This window comes from Emydura macquarii, unplaced genomic scaffold (genome assembly GCF_026122565.2).
Source record: "Emydura macquarii macquarii isolate MOO-44397 ecotype Brisbane River unplaced genomic scaffold, CSIRO-AGI_Emac_v2 contig_1348, whole genome shotgun sequence".
Lineage (NCBI taxonomy): Eukaryota > Metazoa > Chordata > Testudines > Chelidae > Emydura > Emydura macquarii.
In genome coordinates, this window is record NW_027131485.1 from 22,112,253 (window position 1) to 22,125,068 (window position 12,816).

The 12,816-nt window shown below is 37.6% G+C and overlaps 1 protein-coding gene across 6 annotated transcripts in view; it reads right to left on the reverse strand.

Annotated features, from left to right (window-relative positions):
- The window catches only part of SNX29 (sorting nexin 29), a 446,224-nt gene that overhangs the window by 414,577 nt on the left and 18,831 nt on the right, over positions 1 to 12,816 (reverse strand). For 5 of the 6 annotated variants that reach the window (XM_067551359.1, XM_067551357.1, XM_067551358.1 and 2 more), the window contains exons 5-7: positions 10,417 to 10,597; positions 4,905 to 4,975; positions 2,785 to 3,033 (exon numbers count right to left, since the gene is read on the reverse strand). In XM_067551359.1, the coding sequence (XP_067407460.1) occupies positions 2,785 to 3,033; positions 4,905 to 4,975; positions 10,417 to 10,597 (501 nt within the window). Of the gene's footprint in view, positions 1 to 2,784; positions 3,034 to 4,904; positions 4,976 to 8,411; positions 8,951 to 10,416; positions 10,598 to 12,816 lie in introns of those variants that run through there. The other variant, XM_067551362.1, reaches the window with a different exon arrangement.

Consider the following 12,816-nt stretch of genomic DNA (forward strand, 5'->3'; position numbering starts at 1 on the left):
TCAATATCCTTTCCCTCCCCTCCCCTCAATGTCAAACGTGTTGCTAAGATTTTTGATAGCTGCTCAGGGAACCATGATCAGAAGTGTTTCACGGGAAGAAATTCCAGATACTGAAAGAGTATTCCATGGCAATTATTTAAAAGTACTATTACAAATAGAAAAAAGGATTAAAATGACAAAGAATGACAGATAAAATTAGTGTTTGCAGTGTTGTTGTAGCAATATTGATCAGAGGATATTAGAGGTAGTATCTTTTATTGGACCTACTTCTGTGAGTGAAAGAGATAAGGTTTTGGAGTTACACAAAGTCCAATAAAAGATTTTACCTCACCCACCCTGAGATAAGATTAGTGACAGATGTAGGATACTTATAAAACCTCATGGGTTTAATACTCTTTCCCTTTTAATGTACTTTTGAACCTGTTAAAAGGACCTCTAACTAAATGGTTCAGACTTTGAAGAGTTGTTGGGGAGGGCTGGGGGTATGTTTGTTTGTGGTAGAATACTGGAATTCTCTATGAGAAAGAAAAGTTCAATGTATCTTTTGAAGTTTCTCATTTTGTCCCTTGCTCCTATTCCACCCACCCACCCTGCCCCCTTTTCTCTCTCTCTCTCTCACACACACACACACACACACACACACACACACACACACACACACACACACACAAAACGGTTTGCTACCTTTTTTCCCCCCTTTGATCTAGGGGGAAGTACAGTTGTTATTTGCCTTGGATATACATCCCATTTGTCACCTAGTTTACAAAGTACATTTTTTGTATACTTTATTATTTACTCAAATGTCAGTTGTTAACTTAATTATTTTTTCATTAATAGGTCTTCACTTAAAACTATATGTCCTGTATTTTAAAAGAAACATTTAGGATCTGTTTGCAAGGCAGTGGCATATACAATAAACTGTCACGTGTTAGTAAATCCTAGGGCAACACTCTTCTGCTCCATCTCTTACAGTTGTGTCATTAGCCTCATTTTATCTGAAGATATGTCAGAATCTGTCTACACAACAAAGATGATGCAGGAAACAGATTTTAAAAAAATTGTTTTTAATAAAACATGGCTTTGTCCCCATTCTGGAAAGGAGCTAGCCGATTTACAAAAGCCATTTTAACCTGTTCCCAAAACGAGGCAGTGATGTAGTCTCAGGATTGGTTTTCAAAATCTTTTTTACCTAAATTATGTCTAACCTATTCTAGCAAAAAAAAGTTTCCTACTACTGCCTTTTTTGTAATGCAGATGGGACATAAATCACTGCAAATAGGTAGCTATTTTTAGTGCAATCCAAGGATACCAGAAACACATAGGCCTGAAAAACCGGTATTGTGGACTGATTTTTTTCTGTCCCCTCCCCAACCCAACTCTGACCAGCGTATACGCACAGAAAATTTTTCCCCAATGATAAAATGAGGATGGAATACATTCCGAATACAAGTGAAAGAATCAACAGCATACAGGCAAAAAAGAAGGATTTAAATGGAATCACCTAACAAATTTATTCTAAAAATTCAATTTACTGCTGTGTCTGAATGCATCTAATTTTTCCATTCTAATGAAGTTGCATATGGTCAAATACACTGTTGTTCCAACTGTTAGAATGCATTTTGAAATAATAAAGTTATCCCAAGAATGGAAGCATTGCCACCCTCTTATTTCAATTTAGTTGAAAATCTGCACAAAAACCTTGGTGTCAAGATAAATTAAAAATGTATTTTTAAAAGAACCACCATATTTTAAATGACAGAAAAGTAAATGATTTCTGCTTTCCTCCCCCACTCCCACCATACACATTTATACATTTTCATGGTTCTACTGGAAATTTGTAGGGCATCAAAAACATATAAGTCCTCTTTTTTATCATCTCAGATAATTCTACTCAAGCATCTCAAAGTTAGACTTTTTATCTGAAGAGTACAAGACTGCCAAAATGTCTCTTTATGTTTGCAACTTTCAGTTTCGGAAATGGAGATGACAACTTACCCCTTTGATACCTGCATAGCAGACTACATAAGTGAATGTTGCATTTTACTACACTATTTTAAACCTACAGTAGACGCAAATATTCACAGATACTGTGAGTGGCTGTCTAAAACTATCATCCACCATGTTTGTGCTAGCTGCAGCATGGCAATAGTACATTCAAATGTTCTAATCTTTAGAGACATAGCCAGTATGTGGCTAAACCATAATCTATGAAGCACAATTATTTATTATTTGTTTAGGGACTTTATATAGTATATACACTCTCTGCCCAAACAGTTAACAATCAAGCTGGAGTTTGTAATCTAGATATACAAGCATAGGCATCTGCCACTACTTATCACTGATAGGTAAGGATATGTGCCAAAAGTAAACAATTATTATTAAAAGGACAATGAGTCGTGAAATTAGCATCTGCAGGTTAAGATATAATGATTTAGAAGTGTGCCATAACAAATTTCATGGAAAGATCCCAAATTGTCTTCATGAGATTTTAATTTTCCACTCCCAGAGATACAAATACCACAATGAACACATCCATTATACAGAATAAGAGTTTTTCATTTTCCTTCACACAATATTTCCAAAGTACTTTTCTTAAAAAGAACCTATCGGTTTTAAGTTTAAATTGTAACAAACAGGATATTTAAATTAGGTGTAACAGACATCTTTAATGATTTAAAGACATTTATTCCTGATATTCTTTTAGTCTTCCTTAATTCCCAAAAAAATTAATATTTGAGCATTTTATATACTTTTTAATTATGCTAGTATCCTCAAAATGCTTACCAGCACTAACATTCTTTGATAGAACTGGAAGTGGGTCAGTGTCTTGATCAGGTTTGATTAAAATGGAAACAGCAGAGGATGCTGTTATTTCTCTGAGAAGGCTGCTAACACCTTGGGTGGATTCCTTCAACAATGAGGTTACATTTTGTGTGGATTCTTTTAAGAGATCGGAGACGGTAGGAGTGCATTTGCTCTGTCCATTTAAGTCCTTGTTGTCAATGTTGATTGCAAAAAGAATGGAGTTCAGACCTTTAGATAAAACAAAAAGAAAAACCATACAGCAACATAACTGGAGTGCACATATGCAATGATATTTCATATATAACTGAAATCAATAGAACATTAAGGCTGCAATGAGGAAGCACTAAAGTATAAAAATAAATCCACAATGAAGTGCAGATTTTAACACTGCCTCCTTCTGTAATTCACTAATCACATACTATCTCAAATACCACATGGTAGAAGATCTGACAATCATCAGCACAGATCTACCTCTTTCCTCTGGACCTGTCTCCTTCTGTTCAATTAAGATATCATCCAGTCTCTATGACATCTCCTTGTGAATGTCTAGCCATCAGCCGAAGCTTAACATGGCTAAAACTGAGCTCTTAATCATACTCTTCTCCCAACCATTCCTGCTAACTTCTTTACTGATCACTGTGGACAACACCTCTGTACTGCCTAGGAACTTAGGCTCCTAATGGGGACATCATCTTCAACTCAGACCTCTCTCTAGGTCCTCACATCTAGCCTATGTCTATATCTTGCTGATTCTTTATGTATAACATCTCTAAAATGTGACCATGCTTATCCATCCACACAGCTAAAAATTTCCATCCAAGCTCTCATCATCTAGCATCTCAATTACTTCAATATCCTTCTCTGGCTTTGACAAATACTATCTTGCCCAATTTATATCCATTCAGAAAACTGCTACAAAGATAATTTTCCTAGCCTGTTGCTTTGACCATGTAAGCCCTCTCTTTACATCCCTCCACCAGCTGTACTGCATCAAACAGAAGCTACTTGTCATCACTTCCAAGGTCTTGTAGGGTCTATTTGTACACTACCTATGATCTTGCAATCACTATTAAGATGTTGATCCTCACCTTTGACCGGCCCATGGTGCCAGCCTCCTTCACCCATTTGTTAAATTTTCTCACAAACAACTCTGTGCTCACTCCCATACTGCCCTTATGTTTAGGAGGAGCTCTCCATAAACATCCACAAAACTAACTCATTATCCTGTTTCAAAATCCTCCTGAAAAACTGTCCTTTGCTGTGATGCCTACAAAAAAAACACCTTGACAACAGGTAGGCTGCTGGTGTGCGAGACCATTGCCTATCATACTGACCAAAATTGTCTTTGTTTCCCTGTACTCCCTGTGCAACTGTATCCACCTGTTGTCTCTTATTTTATACTGAGACTGTAAGCTCTTTGGGGCAGGGACTGTCTTTTTTGTTCTTTGTTTGTACAGTGGCTAGCACAATCAAGTCTCAGACCATGACTATGGCTTTTAGGCACTAATGTAATAAAAATAAATAAGAAGGAACATTACATAGAGGAAGGATGGTCCAGTGGCTAGAGCATTAACTTGGACTTCCCAGACCCAGGTTCAATTCCCTGTGATCTTGGATGCAATTCAAGAAATAGTATGCAGTCAAGTAAGAATTCTTCATTGCATACACTGTCATAATGCTGCTTTAAGTTAAGTCTTGCTGTAAAAAAAAAGTCAGTGCTTTTATGAATAATATCTCCTACCCAATTATTTTCTCTTACTAGTGCACTGATACAGCAATATAAACTAGTTTCCAAAGAAAAAGGTTTGTAAGCAAAAAGTTAAAGCTCCCACACAAAGTATTTCCAGCAAGTACAGACGTGCAAAATCCCAGTACTTCCTCTGTAATTTAATATGATGCCAAGATCCAAAGTTATGTATGCCCCATTACTGAGTACATAAAATGGTTGCCATTTGAACCAGCACTCGCCTCACCAACAGCACCCAACTCATTATTTTATAAAGTGTTTTGCAATTACTACAGAAAGAAGCACATTCCAAAAATGAAGTCTCTCTCAAAACAGTATCATTCAGAGTTTGCTTTATAATGTCCAGGCTTACCAGCTGCCATTGTAGGGATCATACTAGAACGTTCTTCATCCATCATAAAAGACCAGTCTTCATAGAAGACACTACAGATTGAAAGGTAAACATAAAGCCACATTGTTGCATACTCTTTATTTAGCATAAACTGTTTCTGAAAAAACTAAACATTACACATAGCTGCATAAATTAAATAGGTCAGCTGATTCAAATACAAATTACAATGGCCCGTTGAAGAGCCTGGCATGCATGGAATGCGAGGAATAGTAATGTAAGCTCTAGGCCAGGGGTGTCAAACATACGGCCCACGGGTCGCATCCAGCCCACGAACCTTTTTGATCCGGCCCGTGTCCAGCCAGTTTTTTTGAGACGTGCTGCCACCCAAAGTGAGGGCATTGGCACTTAAAGAGATTTCTCTGCCTACGGCATTGCCGGTTTAAGAGTCTGTGAAATCCCTTAACGCGGCAATGCAATCAGTCCGGCAACAGGGTCCCCTGCGAAATCCCGCCGCTGAAAAGGGCTGATGCCATGCCACTGAAAAGGGGAAGATGGCCCGAATTTTTCGGCAGAGGGTATTGCATGGCCCCTGTGAAGTGCAGTTTATGAGAATTTGGCCCGTCACCATCAGCGAGTTTGACACCCCTGCTCTAGGCAATCCTAAACTAAAAGTAGTGAAGCCTATGCAATGGCAGTTGTATGATAGTGAATATTGGGAGTTAAATGAAATAGCCTGCCTTTGATCTTTACATTTGCTAATAAGATGCCAGTCATTCAGATTAGGAATTTCTCATCGGCAGGACTCAATTTATAGTAATAGTAGCAATTACTTCTGGATAAACAGCTATATTAACAGTCATATCACTTACCACTGTATATCCATGCTGGATTCCTCACATATGGAAAGTACATTTCACCCATAGCTACCAAACCATTTTGAAGCAAATTAGAAAATATAGATATAAACAAATCAGAACTGAGCAAAACCCATTGTGTTAAACTGAGCGGTTGAGCAATGAATTATCAGACCCAACCAAATTATTTAGGCTCTTGCTCAACCTGGATGCAAAGGCACTAAAGAATCAAAGGGAGGTTGATGTGGTTCCTGTAAGTAATAGGCAAGAGACTGGTAACTAAACATGTTGGTCTGAACCCTTTCCTTAGCAAGCGCCATACTCTGTCATTAGATATTAAATGAATAGGTAAGTAAAAAACGGGAAAGCAAAAAATGTATTGAGTCAAAAAATTGAGACTCAGTTCTTATAAACTGTAAAAGAAAGAAATAAAGGGAAAACAGAAGATATAATCTAGATTATCAGGTTTTGTGCTTTGTAACATTTTGCATGAATGTTGTCTGCTAATTGTCTGTGTTGTTTATTTAGATTTTGACTCTTCAGATCAAGGATGGTCGTTTACTGTGTGTGCAAAGTACCCAGAAGAATGGTGCCTTCCATCTTTGCCAGTCTCCTGCTGTAATCTTAACTTCTTCCCATGCCATTCTGATAGCTTTCAATTCTGATTCTATTGTGCATTTCCATGTTTGTTATCCTTAATCTACCTCAGTGGCTTTCAACCTTTCTAGACTATTGAACCCCTTTTCAGGAGTCTGATTTGTCTTGCATACACACAAGTTTCACCTCACTTAAAAACTACTTGCTTACAAAATCAGACATAAAAATTTAAAAATTGTCAAAGCACACTATAACTGAAAAATTGCTTACTTTCTCATTTTTACTATACAATTATAAATCAACTGGAATATAAATATGGTACTTACAATATATAGAGTGTATAGTATATAGAGCAGTATAAACAAGTCATTGTCTGTATGAAATTTTAGTTTGTACTGACTTCACTAGTGTTTTTTATGCAGCCTATTGTAAAACTAGGCAAATATCTAGATGAGTTGATGTAGACTCTGGAAGACCTCTGTGTACCCTAAGGAGTACACGTACGCCTGGTTGAGAACCACTGTTCTACCTCATTGTCTCTTGCCCTGGGGATTTTAGTCCAATGTCTGTCTCATTATGTTATTTGGGTTTTTCCTCCATGTATATCCTAGCCACTTCCATTTTCGTTCTGTAATTTCCTGTCCTATCAGTTTCTGTTTTGTCCTCCTTCAGAGTTCTTCATTTGTGATTTTTTCTGGACGTCTGATATGAAGGATTTGTTTAAGTTATGAAAACTTGGACGTTAGACCGTAAGGTCTTAACATATCTTCTAATTTCAGTGCCATAAAGTAAAACTGACTTTATAATCATGTTAAATATTCAAAGTTTAGTTCAGAGGGCATTAGGCAAGATTCCTGTTTCTCCAGATTACCTCTGGCATTACAAAGGCATGTCTGGATTTCGCTGTTCTGGCTTTACAATGCTGCCAAGATATGTGAAATATCAGACTTCTTCTAAGTCAGTCTTATAAAGTGTTATTGTTGTTTCTTGTTGTGTTGATTCTTATGGTTTTAGTTTTCTTGGTATTGATTTTTAACCTGTGCACATAGACCTGGAGATCATTTGTTTTGGCTTGAATATCTTGATAGGTATGGGATAGCAATTTGATGTCATCAGCAAAGTCAAGGACCTGTAACTTCTATGTGAAAGTCCACTATATGCCCCTTAGTTATTCTGTGGTCTCTCATTACCCAATACACTACCAATAAAGAAATCATGGGTGACATATGACATCTTTGTCTGATGCCCACAGTAATCTTGAATGGCTTAGTCAATTCACCATTGTGTGTTAATTGGCATTTCATAATAGATCTGAATGTTCACAATTTTTTGAAGGATTACATAATGGCAAAGCAACTTCCATAAAACTGTTCTATTCACTGTATCAAAGAATTTTTGGAAATCTTTAAAATTCAGAATGGCAGTCGTCGCTTTATATATCAAAAGTTTTTTCATGATAAGTAGGATTACTATTTGATCTCTACATGATTTCTCCTGTCTGAACCCAGCCTGGTCTTGTCTGTGATGCTTCCCAGGGGGATAACGAGGGTTCTGAGCCATCTCGCTACCACCTGCCCTTGGTGTGAGGAAGAATTGTTTATGCCTGCTGTGGATCAGCTCCCTGATCCCTGCGTTCCTCTGGCAACATTAACATTGTCTTCCAGGCCTCCATACACCTTGCTTTTTTGTGCAGGTTAGCTATAGGCTTAATCCCCGAGTCTTCCGAATGTCCCTCTGGAGTACCCAGGCCTCAGTCCACCAAACACACACAGGATTCTCCACTCCCAAAGGAATAGTACAACCAACTTATTAGATTCCTCTCATGTCACCACTCGGCTTAATCCAAGGCACTTTGATAAGAATAAGTTTATTAATGTGTTTTCACTATAATCAAAGAACCGAGATTCAAACGATAGTATATAAAAATATTGGAAATAAACAGTATAAATGAATTAGTACAGTATAATTAATTAATTAAATAGTATAAATAGTTATACATAGAACAAAATCATAACATGTTTTTAGAGCCTAAACTTAGCTCACAAGACACTCCCCTATCTCCTACAAGATACCTTACCCCAAGTCCTTTTTCCAGCATTTTCAGCGAGGATGGCTGAGGTCTCCCAGTCATAAGATCAAGCCCAGTGGCAGCTTATCTTCACAGACCGAAGAGTGCCAGAGCATCTCTCTGCAGCTCAGATATACCAGACCAGACTTTTGATCTTCATCTGAAAAGAGGGTTCCCACCCCACTCTTCACTGTTTCCTTCTGAAGTCTCCACAAGTTCTTTATTAGCATTTGATTCAGTATGCTAATAGACTTCGTTCAAGACACAATACAAAATGGTCCACCGAGGTAATAGATTTCTCCCCACCTCCTGTCTGGAGAAGGCTGTCACAAGGCATGCTACCTTTGAGTGATCTGCCTTTAGCTATAAATCTAGAGAATGTAATTTGCAGCATATATACATAACTCCTCACATATTTTCCATACGTACATCTCAATGATTATGACCACTGTGACACAGTCTTTTATTAGAGACTTTACATGTCATTCTTTTGGTGAATCAGGGCATCCCTATACCCCTATGTACCCCAAGACCTCTGCCAGTTGGCATCAAGAGGCCCTTGGGTCACACTGTCATAACTTTGAATGTATTGCTTTCTTCATTCTGTGTAGGCACTACCACTGTACAAATAATAGTACTTCTCAGATACTTGATGATACCATATAAAAAACTTTAAGTGAAAAAAATTGCAGGCATTTGTGGCAGATTGTAGATCCAGGCTGCTAACTAGCTAGCATGAACGCTAGAGGAAGACACAGTAGATGGAAGGAAATCCTTTATTACGGAGGTGAAAAGTGGGTCCCCAAGGAACCACTCAATGCTAGGAATAATCTTGTTTGCTACAGCCATAAAGTGATTTAGAAAGGGGAACAAGCTGCTTGATATTAAGAGGAAATCTTTCTATGGCAGTGGTTCTCAAACATATTTTATCAGGCTACCTTTCTTTGTGTCTGTAGTCATTTACAGACCCCACAAGTACATATACTGCCACCCAGCTCTGAAGACAGAGCACAGAGCAGTAGCTGCTGGCCAGGCACCCAGCTCTGAAGGCAGAGCTGCGCCAGCAGCAGCACAGAATATCACTTTTCACAGCAAACTTAACACCCCATTGCCATCCTTACTTCTGCACTGCTGCCGCTGCCACCCTGGGGCTGACATCCAGAGCTCTGCCAACTCCCAGTGAAGGAATGGGGGGAGAGAGAGACTGAGCTGCATCCCGGTGATGGATTGGGCAGGGGGGAGGAGGAGAACCTGAGCAATGGGGCCCTGGCTGTCCTCTTTATCCCCACTTCCCAGGTATGTATGGCCTTTCTGCATGAACCCCACCCACTGACAGCCAGAGCCAGGGTTTTTTTTTTTGGTTTTTTTTTAAAGGCAGCACACAGTTTGCTCTTCCCTTGACAGATTCCCATGCCCTCCGTTGCGAGGCCTGCCCCATAGTTTGAGAACCACTGTTATACTGAATTCAACAGGAGTCAGATCGGGCCCAAAATCTATGGACACTGGAAGGATAACGAATATTCTTGACAATCTTCAGCTACAGGAAGATCTAAGCAGGTTGAAGAAAAGGGGAAAACAATGTCATATAGAACTGAATGTGATTAAATGTAAAATCAATAACATTTTACACTTTCATAGTGCCTCTCATCTGACGATTACAAAGTGCATGTTAAATTATTCCTTAACACTGTTATAGCACTTTAGACCCTTTTTAAAAATAAGTTGAGACATTGTGAAATCTGACAGATCCCTGAATCCTGAGTCCCAATTCATATCCTCCACTCAAACCACTGAAATTTTTAGAATGCTTTGGATCGTAAACTATATAATAGATTGTATGTAAACAGGTGGCTATGAAAAATGTAAAACAGCAGTTAACAGTGTGGTATTAAGTGGCTTAACTAAATTAAAATGGACTACTTCTTCTACTAGTAGTTTTAGACATTTTTAAATGTCAGTGTTTAGTCTGCAATTGCATGCATTCCTCCATTTTTAAGATATTAAATACCATTACCTGAGTCTATTTTTATCTGCAAGCAGCATATGGACATATCTTTCCAGAGAATGTTCATTTAATGCACACCGGAGCCAGGCACGGCCTCTGCCAATATCTGTAGTAATAGTCCTCAGAGAGTAGAAGCGCTGTAGTTCATGTTTATTCAGAATTTCTCTCACGTAATACCAAAACACTGGCTCTGCAAGATATATTAAGATACAAAAATAGGCTTAACTCATTCGTCTGGTCTATTTTCCTCTCTCCCTATCTCTTTAATGACTTTGTGAATACCATCTACTATATCACTTCTCTTCTCACCTCCAAATTTCTTATGCCAGATTTTTCAAATATTATTCTAAAGCCAACACAATTAATATTTTATGCTTAAACACACACAATAAACTGTCTCCTATCTATTGGACATGATATTTTACTAAAAAATACAATTACCAATTCATGGCCTTGAACACAGATGAATATTTCCCAGCTTGTTGTAACCCTTCAGTTTAGCAGATCGTTTACTTCTACAGAATTTCTCTGAAGCTATTCACTGTAGATGTTTGCAATAAGAATTTTTCCTGCAGGATTCCACCTTCACTACTAAATCTAATATATATTTAAAAGGTCATCCAACTTACCATTTAATTTATACAGCATTCACAGAATTTCCTTTGGGGATGCACACTGCTGTTTATCATTTTTTAAAACACATCTATGCTCCAGGATTGGTAAATTTGTAACTGGTATAAGATAACTTAAGTTTGGTAGCAACAAATTCTACTTACCATTAAAACCTCCTATCAAATTACTTTATTGCCATTAAGTACCATTCTTCTCTATATAGGTTCTTACACCATGCTCAACATTGTGGTATCTGAGCATTTTCCAATAGCACAATAAGCAATATGACTACCACTTATCCTGTGTTTCTTCTCTCATCCTCTCCCCAGGGGAAAAATGGAGTGGAGTTGTTTTTTGGTTGCGGTTTTTTATGGGGGAAAGGGAAGAGGTTTTGTTTTGTTTATTTAACGATGTATGTTGCTATGTGTTTATGCTAGGGAAGGCAAAATCAAAGAAACATGCCTTGTACTTGATGAGGAAGGTAGTGACGATTGAGATGGTCCTTAGCTCCTGGGGGAGTTAATCTCACAGTCTTGGACCAGCCCCTGAGAAAATTCTGAATTAAAGGTAATGACAATAGACGTGTCAAGAACAATACGAACAATAAAACACTTTTACCTCACCATATTTTTCAGTTAACCCTAAGATGTTCGCAGGATACTTTTATGCCAGGTCACATCCTCCCACTTCACTGGGAAGAAAGGAGCAGCTGTCCATTAACTTATTCCTTGCCATTAAAATAATATTTTAACACATTATATGCAGTTTGACAATTACTATTGGCCATTAATAGTCCATTAATATATATATATTGCTCAAAAAACTATACAGCAATATTACCACTGGAGTTTTGTAATGACACCAAATGGTCACAATTAGAGAAGACTGAGAAACTTCTAATGGACCTAACAAAGCTAGACAATTGGCAACATGAAAACAGATTATATTCAAGGCAGGTAAGTCCAAGGCAACGTATATGGGAGAGAACGATTTGAACTACCCCTACACTTTGTAGTTAATTTAGAACCCATCAATGTCTCAGGAGACACACACAGGCACCCTTGTTGACAGCTCAATGAAAACCTCTACTTAATGTACAATGTTAGTCAAAAACCAAATAAGATTTAGGTTTTTGAAGAAAAGGATAGAGAAACATCATAATGCCACTACATAAACTGAAAGTAAACCCTCATCTTTAATAGTGTGCTCAGTTCTGGTCATCCCATCTCATAAAGGATATGACAGAAATATAAAAGGTTCAAAGAAAGGCAATAAAAATCACAAAAGGCATACAATCTCTTCTCACACTAGAAGTTTTTGAACACCTCAATCCTGTTGTATCTTATGTATCTCTAAATTAAATAAGTCTGGTTGTTATAATTGAATGAATATTATAGAAAAGGTCAATCAGGCAGTCCTAGTTTTCCTCTCCTAAAATAAAAATTTTGCATCTGTTCAGGCTTTTGAGTAGAGATTGCATGCTGAGGAATACAGTTTGTGTGGGAGCTGTTGGTGAGGCTTGCTGCTGTTTTGGGTTTATTTGCCTCTAATCTGTTAAAAGGTACCTAAGGTGTTAAATTGTCACCTTTTTAATATATTTTTAGAAACCTGAATATAAGAATGAAAAAAATTAGAACCATACAACTATCTTGTGTAATTCAGTACCATGAGATATTACTGAAAAAAATTAGGAAAAAAAATGTCACGTACAAACAAGGATATAAGCAGTTCCACTAAATGAGATGAAAAACCTCACATTTCAAAGACATATCAACCACATATGCCTGGGGTTATTAA